This window comes from Galeopterus variegatus, unplaced genomic scaffold, assembly GCF_000696425.1.
Source record: "Galeopterus variegatus unplaced genomic scaffold, G_variegatus-3.0.2 Scaffold3787, whole genome shotgun sequence".
Taxonomy (NCBI): domain Eukaryota; kingdom Metazoa; phylum Chordata; class Mammalia; order Dermoptera; family Cynocephalidae; genus Galeopterus; species Galeopterus variegatus.
Window position 1 is genome coordinate 209,645 of NW_007729898.1, and position 22,395 is coordinate 232,039.

A 22,395-nucleotide genomic window follows, 5' to 3' on the forward strand; every position below is an offset into this window, starting at 1 on the left:
CTTAATATCATTACTTTTCTCTAGTAAATTGGTTAAGGAAGAACCACTAGGAATAAGACATGTCAGGTCTACCTTTTTTTTTTTTAACTCTGCTCTGGTGCTTACATTAACAACATATTGAACCTCTAGTTTCTTTAAAGGTTTTAGGATATTTGCCATTTGAGGAGGGCTCATTTCATTATAACTAGCCAATATAACCTATAATTCCACATAAATGACCCTCAAAACTTTTGTACATGGCTGTGCTCGAGAAGCAGATCATGTCCAACCTTTCACGATATTTAACTCCCATTCTTTCTGAAAGACACCTCTTGTACCAGACTGCCTTAGAGAACTGAGATAGAGACCAAATAAAGGCTTAAGTTATTACTTTATTAGATAAAACATTTTTATAAAAAAGAAATTTTAGTATTTCCATTCCATAGCTCAGTGAGTTCCCTTGCATGACCCTTGGATGGATGTACCTGTTTTGGAGATGAGTGGGCTAGTGGGAGAGATGCCATAAGCAGTTATGATTCTGAGGCTGTTAGGCCAGTGCCGGGGGTTGGAGATCACTGTTGATGGAGAGGTGTTTCACCAAGTGCTTGCCTTTGGAGTTAGATGATGAATGACAGGAGGAGAGAATTGGGTAGGAGAGGGGGGTGGAGGAGGAGGAGGCGGAGGAGGCCCAGGGCAGCTCAGGCAGAGGGGAGCAGGACAAACAGCATATTCATGTTCAAAGGCACAGGTGTTGGAGGATCAGCCTCCGGTTGTGATGGGCCATGATGAGGACTTGTGTATCACAAAAGGGCCCCACTCTAGAAGAGATGTGTGTGAATATGGCAATAACAGCAACAACAAAAACAACTGTAAAAGGGGCTCACTCAAGTTTCATATACTTTTCAAAGTAGGAGAGCAAGGTATGTAAATATCCTCTTTACCTCCTCCCCCACTTTGCTATTTGAGAAGCAATAGGCTGAAATGTAATTATGGAAAAAGAGAGAAATAAGTTGAAATGAGGGGTGGTAAGATGTGGTGAGGGTGTAGGAAGTAGTCGATCAGACCACCAACCAAAACATTTGATTATAAGAAGATGGGTCAGAAAGTGTCTACTCTAAACAAGTTAGAGAGCAACGGGCTTTGGCTGTTTGCTTTGAAGCTGTAAAAGTAAGATAGCACACTAGCCTATTTATTAAAAAACTTTGCCAGTTTTCTTCTTTATTTTATCCAGAAAATTGCACCTAACCAAATTCTTGTCTTATTCCCAAATTTGCAGGAATTATTCAAATGGAAAAGTTCTTTGTTGAAGTCCTTTAACTCAGAAAATCAAGCTTCTCCCAATGTAGTTTTATGGCAACACCAACTTGAAATTTATGTCAAATACTGTCTTTTTATTCTCTCAGTGATTATAGATTTACATGATTTCTTATTTTAAAAGTCTTCCTTAGTTGTGTCTATCCTTTGTTAAATAAATTTGAGGTTGATGTAGAAATGCACCATTTTGCCATAGATCAGGTATAAGTTTTTTTGTTTTTTGTTTTTCCTTTTGGGCTGTATGATGATGTAGGTTACTCTACCTTCAATCCTTTTAAGGCAGAAGGCTCAAACATAGTAATTTGGCTTGAATTATACAGTTACTAAATCTTTAACATCATGTTAGAATAGTCTATTCATGCCTCTCAGGGTTTTTAATTTAGTGCCAATTTTGCATTCAGTAGGGTAAGATAAAATTCAAACCTAAAATCTTTTGGGATTTTCAGCCTCACAACTGAAAATGTTTCATTTTTTTACTGAAATCTTTGTAAGCTCATAGACTCAGAGAAAGTAGCCTTAGAGTGGCTACCAGTCGAAGGTAAATCTGATTAACTTCTTAAGATGATTTGCTTAGATCCATGTAAAGGGTGTATGTTTAAATGTGCTAAGAAATAATGTGAGGAGGATTTGTTAGAAGTGCCTTGAATGGCAGTTTGAAGAAGGTATGCTCGATTTACTTTGTAATCCTGCAGCCAGATTTTTTTGTTTTACTTACCTCTCTTCTTTTCCCTCCACAGTTGGACGATGGTAGATGGAGTGATGATTCTTCCTGTGCTAATGATGATTGCTTTCCCTGCCCCAAGTATGGAAGGTAAGTGACTCACAGCTACTTGGGTCAGGATGTATATACTGTGTATTGTTTGGCTTAATCCTATCAGACTTAACACACCCTTTTCATAATAAATATTTGGTAACACCCCTTCACTATTTTGAAGTGAAATTCTTATACACATTACATCTTGATTTTTCCCTATACATAGTTTTGAAAAATTCAATATAATGCCCTACCTGAAATAAATATAAAGGAGAAATAAAGGGAAGATTCTGTAATTGACAAGAAATCAGTATTTATAAGTAATTATAACACATTCTAGTGTAGTTGGGCATGAGTACACTAGAAAATATAATGAAATAGTATGAGGGTACTTCATAGAAAGATTCGTATTATCTTTTATTTCCATTTTTTCTTAGACTTTTTGAAGTACCCTCATACATATTTGTACCCATATGTGTTTTAATCTTTGACATTTTTGAAAATGGATTGGTACTGGTGTGTTGTATTGGTGGCTTAGTTGTCGTAAGTGGTCTTACCTTCAGTGATTGAGTTTTCTGAATTGGTGAACAACTTTGGTAGAACCCCAACAAAACAGACTGTTGACCCTTGATTTATATAGCAGTTTTATTTTGCGGGAATTTAGTGTATGTTAAGGTAGTGTAAGACATGCTTTGTCTTTATGTATAACAGTTGCTAGGTTCATTTAATTATATACAGAGATTATTTATATAAATGAATGTTCAGTTGGACAGTCAAAACTTTTTGGGGCATAGGCTATGTTTTAGCCTGTTTGGCTGTTATAACAAAAATACTGTAAACTAGGTGGCTCATAAACAACAAACAAACAAACATTTATTTCTCACAGTTCTGGAGGCTGGGAAGTCTAAGTTCTGGGTGTTGGCATATTCGATATCTTCATTTCTCATAGATGGCATCTTCTTTCTGTCCCTTCATAGTGGAAGGAGCTGGCTAGCTCTCTGGAGTCTTTTTTATATAATCTCAATCATGAGGGTTCTGCCTTCATGATCTAATCACCCCCCGAAGGCCCCACCTCCTAATACCATCACCTTGGGAGTTAGTATATCAACATGAATTTGAGGGTGGGGGTGGGAAACAAATATGCAGAGCATAGCAGGCTAATTCTTAGTTATTTGGTACCTCCCAGGCATTTCAGGGCCTTGGGCATCTCTGGCCCTTGTCACTCACTTTTACTACCACTTCCCTCATTTCCAAAAAGCTGCTTAGGGATATAGTACCCCTGTTGAAAACCACAAAATAGATAATCAAGAGAGAAAGAAAAGAAAACTTATAATTCCCTGTACTTACACATAATTGCTTTTAGCATGTTGGTATATATCTTTCTAGACAGGTAACACATAGACAAACTGTACCTTACTGTGCACTGAATAGTGGTCACTTTATTTTTCAGGGATCCTCCATGAAAAGTGGTGCTGATAGTGCAAGTCTCAGACTGGTTATGATTCTTACACATAATTGCTTTTAGCATGTTGGTATATATCTTTCTAGACAGGTAACACATAGACAAACTCTACCTTACTGTGCACTGAATAGTGGTCACTTTGTTTTTCAGGGATCCTCCATGAAAAGTGGTGCTGATAGTGCAAGTCTCAGACTGGTTATGATTAGATGGGACAGTGAGACTAATGCCCCTATTCCAGGCTCTTTGGGGTATAGTGGTCTGCTTTATTGATGAGTTTGGGAGACATATGATTTGACAAGGTGGTATTTCCAATGCTGTGGAAAAATAAGTGCTTAATATACTAGAAATCTGTTTTGTTATACATTAGGGCTATAGTATTTGATCTGTTCCTACTTTCTTTCCATCTTCATTGACATATATTATATATCTCCACTGTCCTATATGGTAACCACTAGTCACATACAGCACTTGGAATATGGCTAACGTGAATTGAGATATGCTGTATTTGAAGACAATTACGAAAATATAAATTTCACCAGTTGCTTTTTACTACTCTGGGAAAATTGTAATTACATAAAGTGGCCCACATTACATTTTTATTGGGCAGTGCTGTTATAGACCAATTTACATAGCTAGAGTCTCAACTCTGCTCTGAGCAATGTTGTTAAAAACATTCCAGTAATATGGCAATTGTGTCAATTAGTGTCAAGAATGTATGGAAAAAGGATCCTGTATGGCAGTGCTGAAGGAATTAATAAGAGGAAATGGGCTTATATTAAAGCTGGGAAGATTTGGTAAGTTAACAGTGGTTTTTAACTGGGGGTAATTTTATCCCCCAGGGAACACTTGACAATTTTGGAGACATTTGCAATAGGCAGATTTCTAGGATTTTTCCTTTCTTTTAAATTGCTAAACAGTATGATTATTATTTTAAAAGTCTAAAGAATGTTGAGGACTAAAGTTTTTACAAACTTCACAGCCTTTTCTAGGTACCATATCTGTACTGTACAGTATTAAGCAGTTCCTTCAGGGTTTAGTTGGTTTCATGGATGGACCTGTGGTGTAGGTAAGACAGAAAAAAAGAGAGTGGAAGAGAAATAGAGGTGAAAATGTAGTATGAAGAGAGAAGGAGAGGTGGAGAAAGAATGGGGAAAAAGAGGGAGAAAAGGGGCACTATGGAACAGTGTTAACAACTATGCCATTGGTTGTTTTTTCTTGCTTTCAGCTCTTAAGCTGTCCAAAGAATCCAGCAAATGACCTCTTAAATGTCACAGCGAAGATATGTAATGAAACCAGTTAGTCTGGGCTGAAATGGACTGTCACTAAGGATTTGCTATTTAATATGCCATCACCATGAGGATGTTTACGAGTATGGGAAAGAGAACATCATCCTCTCATTGCAATAGCTATATTTTAAGCAGAATATCCAGTGAGTGCTGCACCCTAGAGTGCTTTAATCGTAAGAGCAGTTGCCTTAGTGCTGTGTCCCCTTGGTGACTTTTAACTCCCTGTTAACTGTCAATAACATATTCTATGAAAGGCACTTTGTTCTTATAGATTTACTAGGAATTTTTCTAAAAACCACTGAGAAACTCTATTTGTAATACACTCAAATATACTCAGCATAAGTTATAAAGCAAATGTTAAGTACAAATACTTGATCAAAAGAGGTAAATAACGGGACAAATAATGAAAATTTTTGTAATAGCACTACAGCTTGTCTAGTGCTGAGCTTTAGACTACCAAGTTTGAAAGGAAATAGACCCATATTTGATGCTTACAGATCAGCTAAGGCACTTTATTAATTGTGCTTCAATGAAACCAGATAACATTCTTAGGGCATAAATAAGAGAGTCATAGAGATTTTGTTATGTATAATTTGTTAGGTATTATACTCTTCTTAGTCTATTACAAAAAACAAAACAAAACAAAACAAAAAAATAACTTTTACCCCTTTATCCCCCAAATGTCTCTTAAATATTGATTAGAAGTAGTGATAACACTTTGAATAATAGGTCCTAAACAGTGAGTTTGGTAGATTTTGAATGTACTTCAGAACATTTCTCAAGTTCTATGGAACCCTAAATGCTCTGGGCAGAAAAGAATTTTTTTGCCAAATAAGTTTAGAAAATACCACCTACTATAACTACCTCTGATGATCATATGTAATATTTATTGACTGCTTAATATGTGCCAGGTGTTGTTCTAAATGCTTTAAATGCATTATTTCTCATAATCTTCACCATTGCCTAATGATAGGTTGTTTTGGATTGGTTAAAGCTCTTGCTTAAGGTTACACAGCCAACAAAAGGAATGATTTATTTTGAGCAATGGCATTTAAGAGCTTCAATCATTATCAATCCTCTTTAAAATTTTGCAGTTTTTCTGTGCCTTGAATTAGCTACATCCACATTCACATTATGTCTGGGGCGTGCTAGAATCCAGTTCAATCCAGTCCATTTGAGAAGATGGGAAGAGAGCTTGTAATAGCAAATGATGAGGCAGACTCCTTCACCTTAGTTTGCGTTTTTACTTCTCAGTCTCTCCTCCAGTAATCATTTTTCATGTTCATTACTCTAGCTGCAGGAAGAGTTTTATTTGCGCTCACAGAGAAGGGCACTTGAGTCTTAATTACCTGTGTATCCTTCCCTTTTCCTCCCAGTAATAAGGCTAATCATGCTCTAATACTACTATTATGCCACCAGGGAGATGGCAGAACCTCCATGTTTTTGTCCCTGCACTCATCTGCAGGTCAAGACCATGATACAAACAGAACGGAATATTGCTTCTTTGGAAATGTTTCAAAGCTGAGATGACACATATCTTATTAACTTTGCAAGCCCCACAGTTAGATTTTATTGTAACAAGGAGGCCACACTTTGTTGCAGAAGATTTTGGCCCATCCTATAGAAGATTGCTAGATCTTGAATTATTTTCTGAGTTGACTTGATTTCAGTATTTCCAAAGCCATCACCACTCAGACTTTCCAGCCTAGCTATGCAACAAGGGAAGGAAGGGCATATCTTCAATGGACTTTTTGTTAGGATCCACAAAGGTGCCCCTCTTTGCCACTGGGGGAAGAATAGAATAAGCCTTTCTTTGAATTTCTCATTATTGAAGATTCAGGAAGTTCTTGAAGGGATGAATGAACGTAAGAGAAATCTCTGTATTAAACCGTTGCTCTCATTTCTCATTACTATAATTTATCCCTTTCCTTCAGAATAAAATCTTTTTCTTTGACGTATCGTCACATGAGAGACGTTTTTTAGGGAGAGAGATGAGTTGTGATGAGCCGCTATTAGGACCTAAAGTGTAAATACCTGATGAAATGGCACACTTTTAAGAAATTGCTTCATTATCAAATTTTCTTATATAACAAAATGATTGTATATTAGTTGATGCAAGGTGAGCTGTGACAAAACTTCCTTTTCTTCCTGGGAAATGTTTATTACAGCTGTGGGTAGTTAAGGTAGAGCCATAGCCATTTTATTTTTTAGTGGACTATATCAGAGGGGGGTGGATAGCAGTAGGGTGTGGGAAGACCCTAAAAACACTCAGTCAAAGTGAAGTATGGAACAGATGGGAAAACAAGTCTGGTACTCAAGCCCATGAAATGATTTCCTTGTGGTCCACAGTGAGTGTGCAGTGAGTGTAATAGCTTCTAAACTATCTCTTTCATAAAGGTAGGTCTCAAGAGTAAGAGGATGGACACCATTTTCTCTTCATGGAAAAACTAGTAAAGCAGGAGATTTGTAGGAACGTCATATATGAAAATCACTAAGGGAAATAAAACACATTTAAAAATTAATTTGCAAATTTCAAAGTACTGCTAACTGCCCTCCGGAACTTCCCTCTGTAGCCTGAGATGACCTCAGACAAGATTCCATAGATAATGATTATTTGTAATAGTCATAATTACTCAGAACTCATGTCATTTGGAGATAGTGTAAGACACAGGAAGGGGTGGCTTTCAAACTTTTGACTGACTCTCAGCAAGAAACACTTCAGAGTAGGACCCAGTGTGTATATGTGACCCATGCATGTCTGAAATGAAAATTCCATGAAACAGTAATTACTCTTTCTATGTTTAATGTGCTCCTGTTTCTTCTCTTTATTATTCAGTTTTTATTTCATTGAAAAGACAGGAAGAAATCCTGTTTTGAACCACTAAATCAATTTCACTACTCCGTAATGAGTCCTACTATGGTTTTAAACCCATAGTTTAAAAAAGACACCAGTCTACTCTCAAGAGTTCACTGCCCAGAAGTTCCTGCTGCCCTCAGGTGAAAGCTCTGACAAATGACCTCAGGTCATCTGGTGTATCACCAACAAAGCTGGCCGAGAGCCCTTTATTTTTTCACAACTTCATGTAGCCTGGCCGTCCTCTGTTGCCAAGCCAGTGATTTGACAGGAAGAGGGAAGTTTACATCTGTGCCTTCTCAGCTTTGGTCATAACACTGGCACAGCTGCTGCCTGATCCTTGTCAGCTGACTCTGAGCTCTGCATTAGGGTGTTGCCTAGAGCCATGGTTAATGCTACATCTAATTCTTTGTTATGGGTTACAGCAAAACATGGACTTTATGAGGATATGTATATTTTGGAGATGTGGGAAGAGAAGGAATAAGAAGAATTAGAAATTCCGGAGGTAGTAGTGAAATTCACCTTGAACAAAAACCAACTCTGTATTTTGTATTCAAATGGTGATTTGGGTGTGGGGGGAGTGCGGTGAGGATAGTTTCTTTGTTTTATTTATTTGTTGCTGCTGCATTTGTTTTGTTTTCTGAATTCCGGTACCCACACGAAGACAGTTTCAATTGAAAAAAAAAAGCAAAAACAAAAACAATCCCCTCTCCCCCCCAGGTTCATTCAGGAAAGTGATAGAGAATAGATAAGAAAAAAAAAATACCCGTAGTTCAGCTTAGAATTGACTCCTGTGAAATGTATATATATTCCTGCAGAACGCCACATAGAACCACAGTCATGACTTCTCTTCACTTTCGTGTCCTTGTTCATAGAATGCTTCCCAATTTCAGTTTTGCAAAGGGTTAGGATGATTTTTGACAGTCAAGTTGTGTTGCTGGTAGAAGTTAAAGAATGTCTTCTGACGGGAAGGCTCTTGGCCATTCATAGGAATCAAGCCTTTCTCAGGAAAGAAGCAAAGCCAAACATCGTCATTAGCCGTCTTCATTTTTACTGTGTCTCTGTGTGTATGTCACTTCACTTCCTGTGCTTGTTACTGCACGGTATGATGGAGACAGTAACAGTGCCCAGCTTGCCATGAGGAATTATGGGGACTACGTGATAAGTGTCAGACACACAGTGATCCCTAGAGTGTAAGAGGCTGGGACTTGGTGGTGGTCATTGTTTTATCCCCAGTGTCTAAGACACTGCCTAGGTTTGTAGTTGGTGTTCAATAAATGTTTGACAAATGAATAAATAATATTGCCTTCAATAATAATTATTATAATACAAAAAAGATAGTATTATAAGAGACAGAGGAACTGACTTGGGATGAGGAGATAACACACCCTTTCAGGTAATTTTGGAGAAAGAGAATCAGTTATAAGAGGATCTTACCTTCTTTTAGTTGATAACTGAACATGAGTACCAGTTGACAACACTGATAGGCACTGGTGATGTAAACATAAGTTAGAAGCAGTTCTTGATGTTAAGGAGTCACAGACCAGTTGGCTAGAGCAAAAGTTATAGCACAGTACTGGGGTATCAACAGGAAAGGTCTTCTTGTCACCTGGGAGTTAGAAGCAGTTCTTGATGTTAAGGAGTCACAGACCAGTTGGATAGAGCAAAAGTTATAGCACAGTACTGGGGTATCAACAGGAAAGGTCTTCTTGTCACCTGGGGCTGGGACTAGGTGTGGCCATTCAAGGAGGCAGAGTTTTGAAGGATGAACAGGTATTAGTCCAGCAGGACTGCAAAGGATGTTTTAGGCCGGGGAAGGGTACAGTCCAGAGAAGTGAGACCATGGGGGACACCAAGTCCCGAGAAGGGATTAGGGCTGAGAGCTGGGGCCGACAAGCATGGCAGAGCCTTACGCAAAAGGTGTTCATCATATCCTGAAGGCAGTGGGGAGCTATTGAAAGGCTAAGTAGAGATGATTTGTGTTTTGAAAGAGTGGTCTAGTGGAAGTGAATCATAGGGTATGGCAAGGTTAGAAGTAAAGGAATGAGAAAAAATAGTCCTCCTGTAGTTTTGGAGCAGGCAGACCTGAAGCTACATTTTCGAAGGCATCCCAGCTACAGCAACTTAGTGGTGGCCAACAACAACAAAAAGCAACACAAAAATAAAACGTTAGTTCCAATAGTAGAAATTTATTACATATAGCTCACAAATCATGACAACAACAGTGGCAAACAACAATTATGTATAATAATTCCACTGCTAGTTTTATTGTGAAAACAGAAACCTGGGCTGCTGACTTTTCTAGCAACTTTTGCAAGACATTTAAATCCCTGTGGCTGGCCCTTTGTTCCTGTGTTGCCATGGAGTGTCAATAAGCCCAGCTCAGAATAACCCAGGCAGTGAAATGAGAGGTACAGCTTGCTCACTGGCATGTTGGCCGGCCAGGTTACACTGTTTTCGTTGCTCCCGTCTTGGGAGGAGCACTGGGCAGCTGGTTACTCTGGCAGCTGTGAAAGGTGCATGTCTCTTGGCTGACCAGAATTTGAAACACAACCAAAATTTGGCTGTCTGTAGACCATGTGCAGCTCCTTATTGAGCTGATAGCAGCTGAAAATAGCCCACTGAGCACCTGTCTCTGGTATACCAGGCCCTGGCTGACTGCCATTTAGGACGATGCGGACTCACTTGGTGGACAGGTGAGGTGCTGAGCAGATTTTAATGGTTCTTAGGAAGATCTTGGGAACTTTGGTCCTTCTTAAAAGCAGGAAAAAGAGAGCAGCAGGCTTCTGAGCAGTTCCATTTGGCACTTCAGTGGTTAGTGAGTGGCCACAGTGGCTATGTATATATAGTATGTGTCTGAAGACTCCATACAGTTCTCGTTGCTCAGCCAAACAGTGGTCCCATATACTAAGAGGTGTAAGTTTTCTCTTGGAGGGAAAGGCTTTCCTAAAAAATTTCTGGATGATAGCCATCCATGGTTTATGCTGTCTCAGCTTTAGAAAGGGAAGGAGTTGAGTTAAACTATTTTGTTTCATTTATGCCTGCTCCTTAATCCCTAGTGATTGTCAGTAGGTCACTTGTACAAGGTGTCTCCTTGCTAGATTATCATTTCTCAGTAGTCCGAATGTGTAGTCCACACATTTCTCAGTAGTCCACACATAGGCTCACAGAACAGAATCACAGCATGTGAAGAGCTGTCTGTTCCTTGTTGGGACCACTTTCATTTCCTTTGGGCTTTCATCTCTTCAGCTGGCTTGCCATTGTTGGACAGGCTTGGCACGCTATTGTGGATGGAAGCAGGCTGTGGAAGGAAATACTTCTGAAATGACTGGTGGTATTAAAGCTACTATTTAAAAGTGACCCTTTGTAGATACTTGGGTTATCTTTAGGCTGTCAGTGATCTGTAGCCACAGGAGCCAAAGGGAATCTGTGGAAACTCTTGCCTGTTGCTCTCGCCTGGGTTTGTGTTCAGATATTCTTGCTCCCTAGCCAGTGGCCTCGTGACACATCTCAGATTTAGCTGGTTTTCTTCTGCCAAGACCCAAGATTATTGTGGAAGCTGGGAATGGTTTGCCATGGCACGGAGATTGAGGGGGAGGGACTGTGTTTGAAAAACCAGTTCTGGTTCACAGCATTGTGAAGAGATGCTTTCTTTTTCTACCTTGAGTGTAGGCACCTGGAGATTTTCTGTGGGCTCAAGGATAAAAAAGAATAAGCTCAAAATGATCCAAACTCAGCCATCTCAGGGTGACAGTAGGATCTTTATTCAATGACTAGTAGCCAATCCTCTTACCATGTTGAATTTGTGAGTTATAAATTCTTTTGGATCATATTAGTTAGACTGATAGGAGAAAGAAGATATGCAGAGCAAAGGTCAAGTTATAAAGGTTGATGTACAGATGCACAAGCCATATACTCATGGGATTGAAGACGTGGGCTTCCTTTCTTCATTAACCTTTCATGGAATTCTGGACTTGGTAGGGCCCTGGGAAATGAATTGGGAAATTGGGGGATGGGGAAGTAGTAATATCAGAGGATTGGACTCTGCCCCAATTTTTTACCCTTTTCTATTTTTTTTCCCCTCTCTTTGGCTTTATCTAGGATGGAAAGAAAATAATCTAGAAGTTACCTTCTTCTCTCTGTGCTTTTCTCTGTGGTGGGGAAGGGTAGGAAGCTAGGGAAGGGGAATTTAACTAATTCTGGACATTTTCATCTTTAGCTTTTTGGTGCCACATGCCTGGAGGCCACGTGCATGCATTCCGAGACTGTTGTTAAACAAATTGGAGCCTTGCCCACCTTTTGAAGGGTTTATCTCTGTGGTTTGAAAGCTTCCTGAAAGGGTATAGGAGTGTGGTGGAGGCTTGCTGATGCTAACCAGAGCCAACATTGGCAACCTGGGAGGAGACCTGGTCCCTGAATCCTGGAGAAAAAGGCAGAGGGCATAAAAGGAGAAATTGAGTTGGAGAGCTGGACACTGAAGCCGTTGTTCCTTCTCTGTTCTGTCCCATCTGGAGCCCATTGTTTAACCACAGTTTTCAATGTAGAGCTTAGTTAGGAAACCCTCACTGGATGCCTTGCCCTCCCTGGTTAGCCCAGGGAAGTGGGGGAACCCACAGTTTTTAACAGAGCTTCCAGCCCGAGATGGTCAATAGATAGAACCACATCCCTGGCTATCTTCTACATCTAAGCAAGGAGTGTCTTCTTTGAAATGTTTATTATAATACTTCACTGGGACTAATGTTTTCCCTCTTCCTGCAGGCTGTGGTCCTCTCTGTTACTCTCCCCATAACTGGTGTTTCGCTCAGATGTGGGCAGTGGCATATACCTCAATATGCAGTTCCCATTAGGCTTGTTATCCTTTGTTTCTCTAAAGCAGAGGTTCGAGAAGTTTGAAGAAAAAATGAAGAAAGGGGTCATTATTTTCTCCCATATTAAGGAGTTGCTTCACAGACATGGTGTATATATTAAAGCCAAGTCTTTGCTACATTCAGAGAATCATAAAAAGCATGGAAAAGACAGACCAATACTGTCTTAGGTCATCACCCCACAATGTTCTTTAATTTGTTAGTCACTTGAACACAGGCTGGGTTTTTGGCTTTGAAATAGAAGGTGTGGCTGCTGCAATAGGCTTAATTTACAGGGATTATTTCAGAGACAAGGAGTCAGCCCAGACACAAAATAAACAGATGGCACTTTTTTTTCTTCTCAGCTTCAGCAGTTCAAATACAGGATGACTTAGGAATCCTTAGCACCTAAAGCAAGAGGGGAAAATGATGTAATTCACTCTCCCCACTCCCTGCTGAAAGCACCATTATTTCACTGATAGGGAGGAAAAAAAAAAAAAAAAATGGCAGCGAAGACCAGGGGCAGCTCTTTCTTTGCTAAGCAGCCAAGTCCTGCACTGACCCCTCTAAACTGACTGGAGTTGAAGGCGCTTTTTGTGTTTTGATGATCCTCATCACTGGAGAATCATAGTAGCTCAAAGACTTCAAATCGGCCATCTGAAGGATCCCCCACAGAAGCCCAGCTATTCTATTAATGTATTAAATAGCTCCTTGTTTTAGGAACCCTTGTGTTTTACCTTTTTCTTCTAACAAACAAGCAAACAAAAAACCTACCATACTCTCAAAGTACTAATTTTCCATGTATGTGGGCCCAAGTAGGTGAACAGATGTGATGGGGCGAGCTCCTCTAGGAAGAAATGGTTTGCACAGACACGCCGGCTGGGTGACTAAGCCTCGCCTTAAGATCTGTGCTGACATTTAAATGCTTTATGGGCTCAGTCTGCTCTGAAAACCAATTCGGGTCTCTTCCCACCTCTAAATCGTTTTGATGATCCTCATCACTGGAGAATCATAGTAGCTCAAAGACTTCAAATCGGCCATCTGAAGGATCCCCCACAGAAGCCCAGCTATTCTATTAATGTATTAAATAGCTCCTTGTTTTAGGAACCCTTGTGTTTTACCTTTTTCTTCTAACAAACAAGCAAACAAAAAACCTACCATACTCTCAAAGTACTAATTTTCCATGTATGTGGGCCCAAGTAGGTGAACAGATGTGATGGGGCGAGCTCCTCTAGGAAGAAATGGTTTGCACAGACACGCCGGCTGGGTGACTAAGCCTCGCCTTAAGATCTGTGCTGACATTTAAATGCTTTATGGGCTCAGTCTGCTCTGAAAACCAATTCGGGTCTCTTCCCACCTCTAAATCGTTTTGGCAGGTACAGGGATCTGAACCCCTTAACCTTGGTGTTATAAGGCTGTGCTCTGACCAATTCAGCCAACTGGCCAGCAGTGGTCCCCATCTTGAAGGTAGTAGAAGCCAGAGAGAGTCAGGCTTGTGCCACTGAATGAAGGAAGATGCCACTTGCTGGGTTAGTGAATGCTGGAGAAAGAACATACTTGTCGTGGAGGCATCAAAATCTTGGAAATTTTTGTTATTCTAATTTATATGCAGTCTCATTTGAATGCCTCTATGCTGTCAACTCCTGGAATACATTTTCTTCTTGGCTTTATAACTTTACCTAGGTATCAATCTTTCTGACTGGATAAAAAACTTATGTTTTGGGTTTTCTTTTTCTTTTCTTTTTTCCAGGAGGGCAGCTGGCTGGTACAGGGATCTGAACCTGTGACCTTGGTGTTGTAAGGCTGCACTCTAACCAGTTGAGCTAACCGGCCAGCCCTAGGTTTTCTGAATGAGTGTTTTATAAGGAGAGCACTTTTAGGCACTTGGTGTCTTTTATCCCTGAGCATATAGCCTGCCTTCTTGCCAGGGGATCAAATACCGTTCACTAGGCATTCTGGACAGACCTTTGTGTTTCTGTCTTAGGAGCAGGCTTGCTGGCAATGATACCTGGCATTGAAAAATCCTTCCTTAAGCCTTTGTTTAATGCTAGAGATCTCAAATGCTTTCAGATTCTGGAGCGGTGCCAAATTGTGCTCCCGGATTAGGTGACGATGGAAGGACTCCCATAATCTATAAACCTAATATAAGCTACATTGCAAATGAACAAATTGTTTAGACTGTTGGACAGAGTCCCGGGTGTTTGGAGTTCCTTTTTTAGCCTATGCAAATTCTGAGCTATCGGACTTTTATAATTATGGTCTAATTAGCACATTATGATTTGTGCTCCTTTGAGGTGAGCCTTTATAAAAAATCCAGCCAGTTCCTTTTGCTGACCTCTAGGATGGATCACTGCTACAAGCTAGTTGTAACACTTTCTCATTTCTTTTTTTGTCAAAGACCTTGGTGGGAAATGTGAGTTAGAATGATAATCAGTTTGGGCTGGCCCGGTGGCGCACTGCTATAGTGCGCCGCTTGGGAAGTGCGGCGGCGCTCCCGTGGCCCCCTCTTGGGGTCAGAAGTCCCTGCTTCTCCCAGCCATCCCAGACTGTGAGCCCTTTCACATGGCCCTGCTTCTGACAATAGAAAGGGCTTATGGTGCCAGCCGTAACATTGAGTAATGCCGGGAGGTGCCTTCTAGAACAAACAATGTGGGTGAGCTCTGGAGAGAGGGAATACCTTGGACTTGACATTTAAATTACTGAATTATTTAAATGAATATCAATTAGGTAGAGTAGATGCACTGCTTTCTGCCAGGGCACTTCCTGGTTATTTGCACAGGCAAATGTAACATATTTCACATCAGATATAGGACTTCCTGTCTGTACTGTGAAGATCGGTCACAGAACGTGATTACCCATTCCTTGCTGGTCCTTGACGTGTGCTGTATTTATATCACAGTCTGAGAAATTAGGGGTCCACACACCCTTACCTGTGGCCTTTAAAGGGGTTTTATGATCCTTATTGAACTTCAGGCCCACCTCAAAGTATCACAAGCCTACACATGTTATGGTTATTCCTAAATTTGACAAGTTTAAAAAAGTGAGTTATATTGAGGCCAGCTATATTCCTTAGAATTGTGAATACTAAGATCTCAGAATGTTACTACTTTGCTTTTAACCTTCTTGTTGAATTAGTAATCCTAGTTCAGAAAATCTTTTGGCATCTCTTTGAATTCACTCTGTCAGATGAAATAGCGAAGGTGGTGGAATTTAACGTGTGTGCCGCACACAATTATTTTATTCTTATGAATTTAGGGTCTTCATTTAAATTTGGGTGAATACGAAAAAATATGTGAGAGACTCTGCTAATTACTTGTATGGGAATATACCAATTAAGAAGATTAAATATTGGGTGAGGAGCAAAATAGGAAAGAGAAGTTGGTGAAGATTTTGTACTTTCCCATTAGGTAACTGCTGGACTCAGCTTGTGCGTTCTGCACATCAGAGACTGAGTTGATTATTCCATATCAGTAACAACTGTCTTTCTTTGCTATTTTTCTTTTTCCTGATTGTGGAGTGTAGGACATGAAAACATTGATTTTTGACGTCTTATTGGAAAGAATCACCAACTTAAAGGTAGTCAACCCCTGGTCATCTATATGCAACTATAGGAAGTAGTAAAAGATTCAAGGAGAGTGTTTAATTAATGAGTGAATCCTTTTGACTTAGTTTATGGTCCTGCAAGATTAGGATCTGATTAAGATCAGTACTGCTTTATGCCCACATACACTGAAGAATTGGGTATAGTGAATTGAATTTTACTAAAGACAGTGTTTACTTAAGACTGTTCACTTCTGGCAAAATTCTCTAGGTTACAGTCCAAACATCTGTCAGAATGTCTGCACATCCTGTCAAAAATTAGAGACGTGGGAAAGGCAGTGCCCTTCTTGCATCTGTGGGCTTAGAGTTTAATTTGGGCTGGAACTTTAGAAACAGTTCACTCTAAGAGCACATTAGAGAAATTATTATTTTTTTTAATTTAAGATTTTTAATTTTTTAAATTTAATTATTGAAATATAGTTGATTGTACTTATCTGGGGTACAGAGTTGAGTATTATTACCTGTTGACATTTTTTTTATTAGAACCACAAAGTGTCATTAACCCTTTGGTACCCTGGACTGTCCATTTCTATAGGATCCGTGATGAGTGAGCCCTCTGTAGTCTGTAGTTACTTGTTGGCTATTGCTGTTCCTAGTGGACTGCGAGTTGAGTAAATCATATTCCTGAATGCACTATTAGTCCACGAACAGCTACTGTCCTCTTTTATTTTCATTTTACTTCTTGTCCCTCCCTCATCCTCAACCCAGCATCAATAGGCACATACTCTTTGATGTGTTAGATATATGTCTTTGCATATTTATGATCTTTTAAAAATATTTAGGGTTTTAAAATATATGTTTGTGTTTCAAATTTACATAAATTGCATCATTTCACAGTTTTTACAATATAATCTTTTAAATTCCCTACTGTAGATCATAAACAAATCAACATGACACCGTTAACTCTCCTTCCCACCCCACCCATTTGCTTCCCTCCAAAGAATCATCACCTGTTGGGCAGCATAGTTGGCAACACTCACCCAGCTTTGGGCCACTCAAGAGTGGCAAGCATGTCTAGACTCCCTAGAAATATTATCTTTCAGCTCTGCTTTGGCGAGTGTAAACTTTTTGCTGGATTATGTCAACAGATATATATGTTTCTCATCCTCATAGAAATAGATTGCTGCTGGAATTTCTCTTGGATTTCTCCAGGCAGGGAAAATAAAGACTATCTCTTTGCTCATTAAAATTTTTGCTCATTAAAGATGTCTGAGGGCTCTTGATTCTCAGGGGTGAGACTGGTGACATACATAGCACTGTCAGCGGCTGTTTTGGATTTTCTGCTTTCAGGCATGTCTTTGCTCTTGGATGAGCCCCTTGTGGTTTTCAAAAGAACGAGCAAGTCAATTATAAATAGAATGCTTATGTCTGTGTGTCTGCGTGCACTTACTCTGTGGGACGAGGCACCCACATTACAGTGGGCAGTGAACTATTTTTCCACTTCTTTGAAAAGGAAAGAAGAAAGATTAAGAACGCTTTTTTCTTTTTGAGATAACCCACATCTGTACCCACACCTACACTAATCTGTGTAAATGAACTTGACATTCAAAGACCTTACCTTAAGGTCTTCTCTTGAAAGCACAGCCACCTGACCTGTTATTTTAAGAAAGCAGCAGTTATTTCACAGACCCACTACTGAGGGTTTGAGGATTAGAAGGCAGCCTCTCTGTGTCGTAGACCTTTGGAAGGAGCTCTGAAAGCGGAATTTCCTTATATGTACAGGGCCCGGGTGAAAGTGGCCTCAGCTAACTAATCGGTGGCTTCTAGGTCTTAGCTGTTTACATTCTATCTTCAGTTTTCTTCCCCACCAGTGGAAACTGTTAGGACCTGCAAGTCTGAACTGATCATTCCAACAAGGGAGGGGGAAAGAGTGATGTGAAAATGAAACTGTAAATAAGTGTTTTCAGAAAGAGACAATTAGGAGGTCTGATTAGGAATGGTTCTTTGATGATATGTTTCTGTCTGTCTTTCCGTTGCACCTTGGACTCACCAGGTGTAGGCTGTTCCTCTTCCTACCTGTTACCTTGCTGTTCAAACACTATTCTATTCACTTTGTCTCCTCATGCCCTCAGCCTCGATATTTGGCACCAAATTTTTTCTGCCAGTTGAAAATTCTTAAGCAGCTATTAATTCCCATTATAATCAATGTAAAAACTTCAGTGTTACTAATATTGAAAAGTTAGTTTAGCATCTAGCTGGAAATATTGATAATATGGATTTGTAACTTATATTCGTATGTTTCTGAAGCAATCAGTTAACTGCAGGAACATCAGAGTTCCTTGTTTTACTAGATGATGGAGATTTGTACAGAGCTAGTAGGAACTGGTATTAACAGCTGCCATATAATTAGGAGTCATTTTTTTGGCTTAAAATTAAGGTGATGCACATTATATTTCAGTAAAACATTTTATTTTGATGCAGAAATTAGAATATGAGAGCTCATTAAGGCAAAGGCGACATGAAAACCACAGGGGGTGAAGTTCATTTTTAGTAGTCTGTGGACAGATGATAACCAGTCTTTGGCCTAGTATGATCTAAAAGGGCGCACTGCTTGTATAAATGCATTCACATGTTGAAAGTGGTTACTATTTGGCGGTTGATCCAGTGACAAGGTCACAGAATGTGTACGTCATGGCCAACTAATGGTGACGTGTAGCTTGAGTTTCTGTTTGGTGAATGTGTTTGAAATGGTTCTGGAGAAACTTTATTATTACCCCAATGAAGGCAAAACCCATGCAGTGATTTTTTTTTCCTTGCCCTCTGTCCTTTGCAGATGAGAATCCCAAGGCCAACCCCAAACTTTACATGTGTGTGTGTGAAGGCCTCTCTTGTGGGAATGAGGACCACTGTGAAGGCCAGCAGTGCTTTTCTTCCCTGAGCATCAACGATGGCTTCCACGTCTACCAGAAAGGCTGCTTCCAGGTCTATGAGCAGGGGAAGATGACCTGTAAGACCCCACCATCACCTGGCCAAGCCGTGGAGTGCTGCCAAGGAGACTGGTGTAACAGGAACATCACGGCCCAGCTGCCCACTAAAGGTTCCTGTGGACTCTTCTACTTCTAGATCAAGGGGTTTTGTTAGTGTTATCCCAAGTCTGTGTGGGTTAAAGATTGAAGTAGCCATGAGGCTTTCCTCCTACTCTTTGAACCAGAGGCGTTGGTTGACCACGAAGGTAGCTTTTGCTGAGGAAAAGAAAGGCATGCCCTTTTGGCCTCTAAAAGCAGGACAGACATAGTGGGAAATGTGTGTGGTGACATCCACGTGGGGGATGGCTTGGCTGACCAGTTCTTTCTTGGCCTCCACAACAGGTGAACGGTTCCCCACATCCTTTTCTGTTAAGGAGCCATGATGTCATTCATAATTTCTGCTTAGGAAATACTCATCCATATGTCCAGTGTGTGGGAGGAAAATGGAACACAAGACTGGTGTCTGAATGGAATGCCTTTCCTTTTTTATGAGGAAGGAGCCAGAGAAAGGCTTCATACCCTCTTCTTCCCTATCTGAACCCATCCCTGAAACTTGAAGCCAGATGAGATTTCGCATAAACCCAAATAGCTTATGTGGAGTTTTCTCCCTGCTGTATTCAATACAGATTCCAAATCCTATGAACATCAGTCCTCCTCTGAAACTGTTTCCTCTTAAAATTAGCCCTAAGTTGCTATCAAAGTCTCTGCAAATATTAATATAGACTCACTCCAAGCCAAATTTATTCTCTTAATGTATAGTATGTTTCCAATAGGTATAATTCTTTAATTTTACACTCACAAAAGAAGAAACAAACCGAAAGAGTGGATCAGGAGAGGCTGCTAGGAGCATTCACTGCCAGAAATATCAGCCAGCAAGGGAGGAGGCAGAAAAATGAAAAAGGCTGACAAGAGATAATATTAGAGCAATTTTGAAGTTATGGTGGTGACTTTAAGGCATGTACAAAGGTTTAAATTCTGGTAAGCAAATAGGGTTGGATAATAAAAGAAGGTTTTAAAAATGAGAGATCAAGTATTTAAATGGTTAAAACTAAAAGAGTACTTGATGGAATAAACTTTTAACACTTTGTGAGTTAAATTTTTATTGATTGGGTAAATGGATATGAAGAAATGACTGCCTTCACACAAAAATTATGATATCAACAGTATGAAGTTCCTAATCTGCCGAGAATTTGCTAGATCCTAACTTTTAATGGCATATATATTTTCTTTAAGAAATTTTTAATCTAAATAAGGAGGCCACAATATTTATAATTTAAAGTTGTATTTCATTAGTTTTGCACTTTATGTACAAATGATGTGTACCATGGAGTATCTATCGTGTGTGCCAAGTTGTTGATTATGTAGGCTAGGAAAGTTAAAGAAATATATAAGGGAAGTTAGGCTTGAGTTAGATTGGAAATTAGGATTGCTAAAGGAGCCAGGAACATGGAAACCAGCAAGGAATATGCAGGGAAGAGCAGAGACTGGTGATATAATGTTGTGAAGGGGTCTGAAATTCAGAGGTGATTATTGTTTTGGGACCCTGTAATTATGGACCCTGACTGTCCACCTAAGAAATTTTGATTTAGCTCACTAGGTAAGTAGAAAGCTTTTGTGAGTATTTGCTCTAGTAATGTGTGGAGTGTTTGAGTGAATGCACCCATGTTTGAATGGATAATATTATGATGTCTTAATGAGGGAGTAAATCAGTGAATCAATGTTTGAATAAGTGAGTAAATGAACAGATGAATGAATAGGTTCCTAGGCAGAAATCATGTTGTGAAAAGATCAGTGAGAATTCAGCAACAGACACCCAAGATACATTTAAGAGAGAGAACACCAACTGGGTAATTGGGTTTTAACTCAGCACCTTCTCGTAGGGATATTACAGCATAGTGTATGTCTGTAAGGGCTTGATGATGAAAATTCTTACATCAAATCCAAGTTAATAAGAGTAGTATCAGAGATTTGTACAGTACTGTACATTGTAAAAGCACTCTCACATACATGCATAAATACAGTTGATTCTCAGTGGAATTTTTTCAAACTACATCTGTGTTTAATTAAATGATGTTTAAAATGCCTGGGCCATTGGCCAGGTATTAGGAAGTATTTTAGTTTTAACACTTTGTGAGACTGTGTGGTCAGCATCAGGAGCTACTTGTTAGGATATTGGTTATGCTAAATAGTAAATAAACAGTGATCCTTACAGCCAATTACCCTTTTCTCCCCCATCTCCAGGGAAATCCTTCCCTGGAACACAGAATTTCCACTTGGAGGTCGGACTCATTATTCTCTCTGTAGTGTTCGCAGTATGCCTTCTAGCTTGTCTACTGGGAGTTGCTCTCCGAAAATTTAAAAGGCGCAATCAAGAACGCCTCAATCCCAGAGATGTGGAGTACGGCACCATCGAAGGGCTCATCACCACTAATGTTGGAGACAGCACTTTAGCCGTGAGTTTGTGACCCCACAGGGAATCAACCCCAAGCATACCGAAGATGGCTGAAGACACTGTCTTATTCTGAGTGTGAAACACTAACCAGGACGCCTGAATAATGCAGGCACATGCTATTGGTCACTTACGTGCTAAGCAAGCATATGCTGGCACCTGTTTAGTCTCCCCTACATCACAACCTCCATTTTAGACAGACATTTAAATAAGGGAGGGTATTTTAGTAGATTCTTGGCAGTTACTTTTCTTTTGGGAGTAAGAGAAAAGGGTCAGAGAATGGTTGCCTGCAGTTTTGGAGGGTTTGGAATTTGTGGTACTCAGTTACTCTATTTTTAGCAATAAAGTGCTTAAAAAAAAAACCCACCTTTTGCTTCATATTAAAAATCAATTTCCCGTCTAGAATATTTCAACACCCTGTAATTTAAGACTTTAAAACTTGACATCCCCCAAAAAGCAGCTATTAAATGTTTCATGCTCTTGTGCTGCCCCCTGGTGGAGTGCAGTCACCCCCACCTTTTGCTTCATATTAAAAATCAATTTCCCGTCTAGAATATTTCAACACCCTGTAATTTAAGACTTTAAAACTTGACATTCCCCAAAAAGCAGCTATTAAATGTTTCATGCTCTTGTGCTGCCCCCTGGTGGAGTGCAGTCATTTGGTTAAACCATTGCTGTCCAGCATTGTGTCTTTTAAAATTTTAAGTAGCCACCTTCAAAAAAGTAAAAAAAAAAAAAAAGCAATTGAAAATTAATTTTAACAAATATTTAACCCATATATACAATTTTTATCATAATATTTTACCAATAATAAAATTAAAATTTTTATCAATAATAAAAAATTATTAGTGAGATATTTTACATTCCTGTTTTTGACCTAAGTTTCC

General features: G+C 39.6%; 1 protein-coding gene across 1 annotated transcript in view; it reads left to right on the forward strand.

Annotated features, from left to right (window-relative positions):
• The window catches only part of ACVR1 (activin A receptor, type I), a gene marked incomplete at its 3' end in the record, with an annotated part of 55,433 nt that overhangs the window by 16,828 nt on the left and 16,210 nt on the right, over window positions 1-22,395 (forward strand). The window contains exons 2-4 of the mRNA XM_008585985.1: window positions 2,031-2,104; window positions 18,867-19,130; window positions 21,301-21,522. Of these exons, the coding sequence (XP_008584207.1) occupies window positions 2,038-2,104; window positions 18,867-19,130; window positions 21,301-21,522 (553 nt within the window). The remainder of the gene's footprint in view (window positions 1-2,030; window positions 2,105-18,866; window positions 19,131-21,300; window positions 21,523-22,395) is intronic.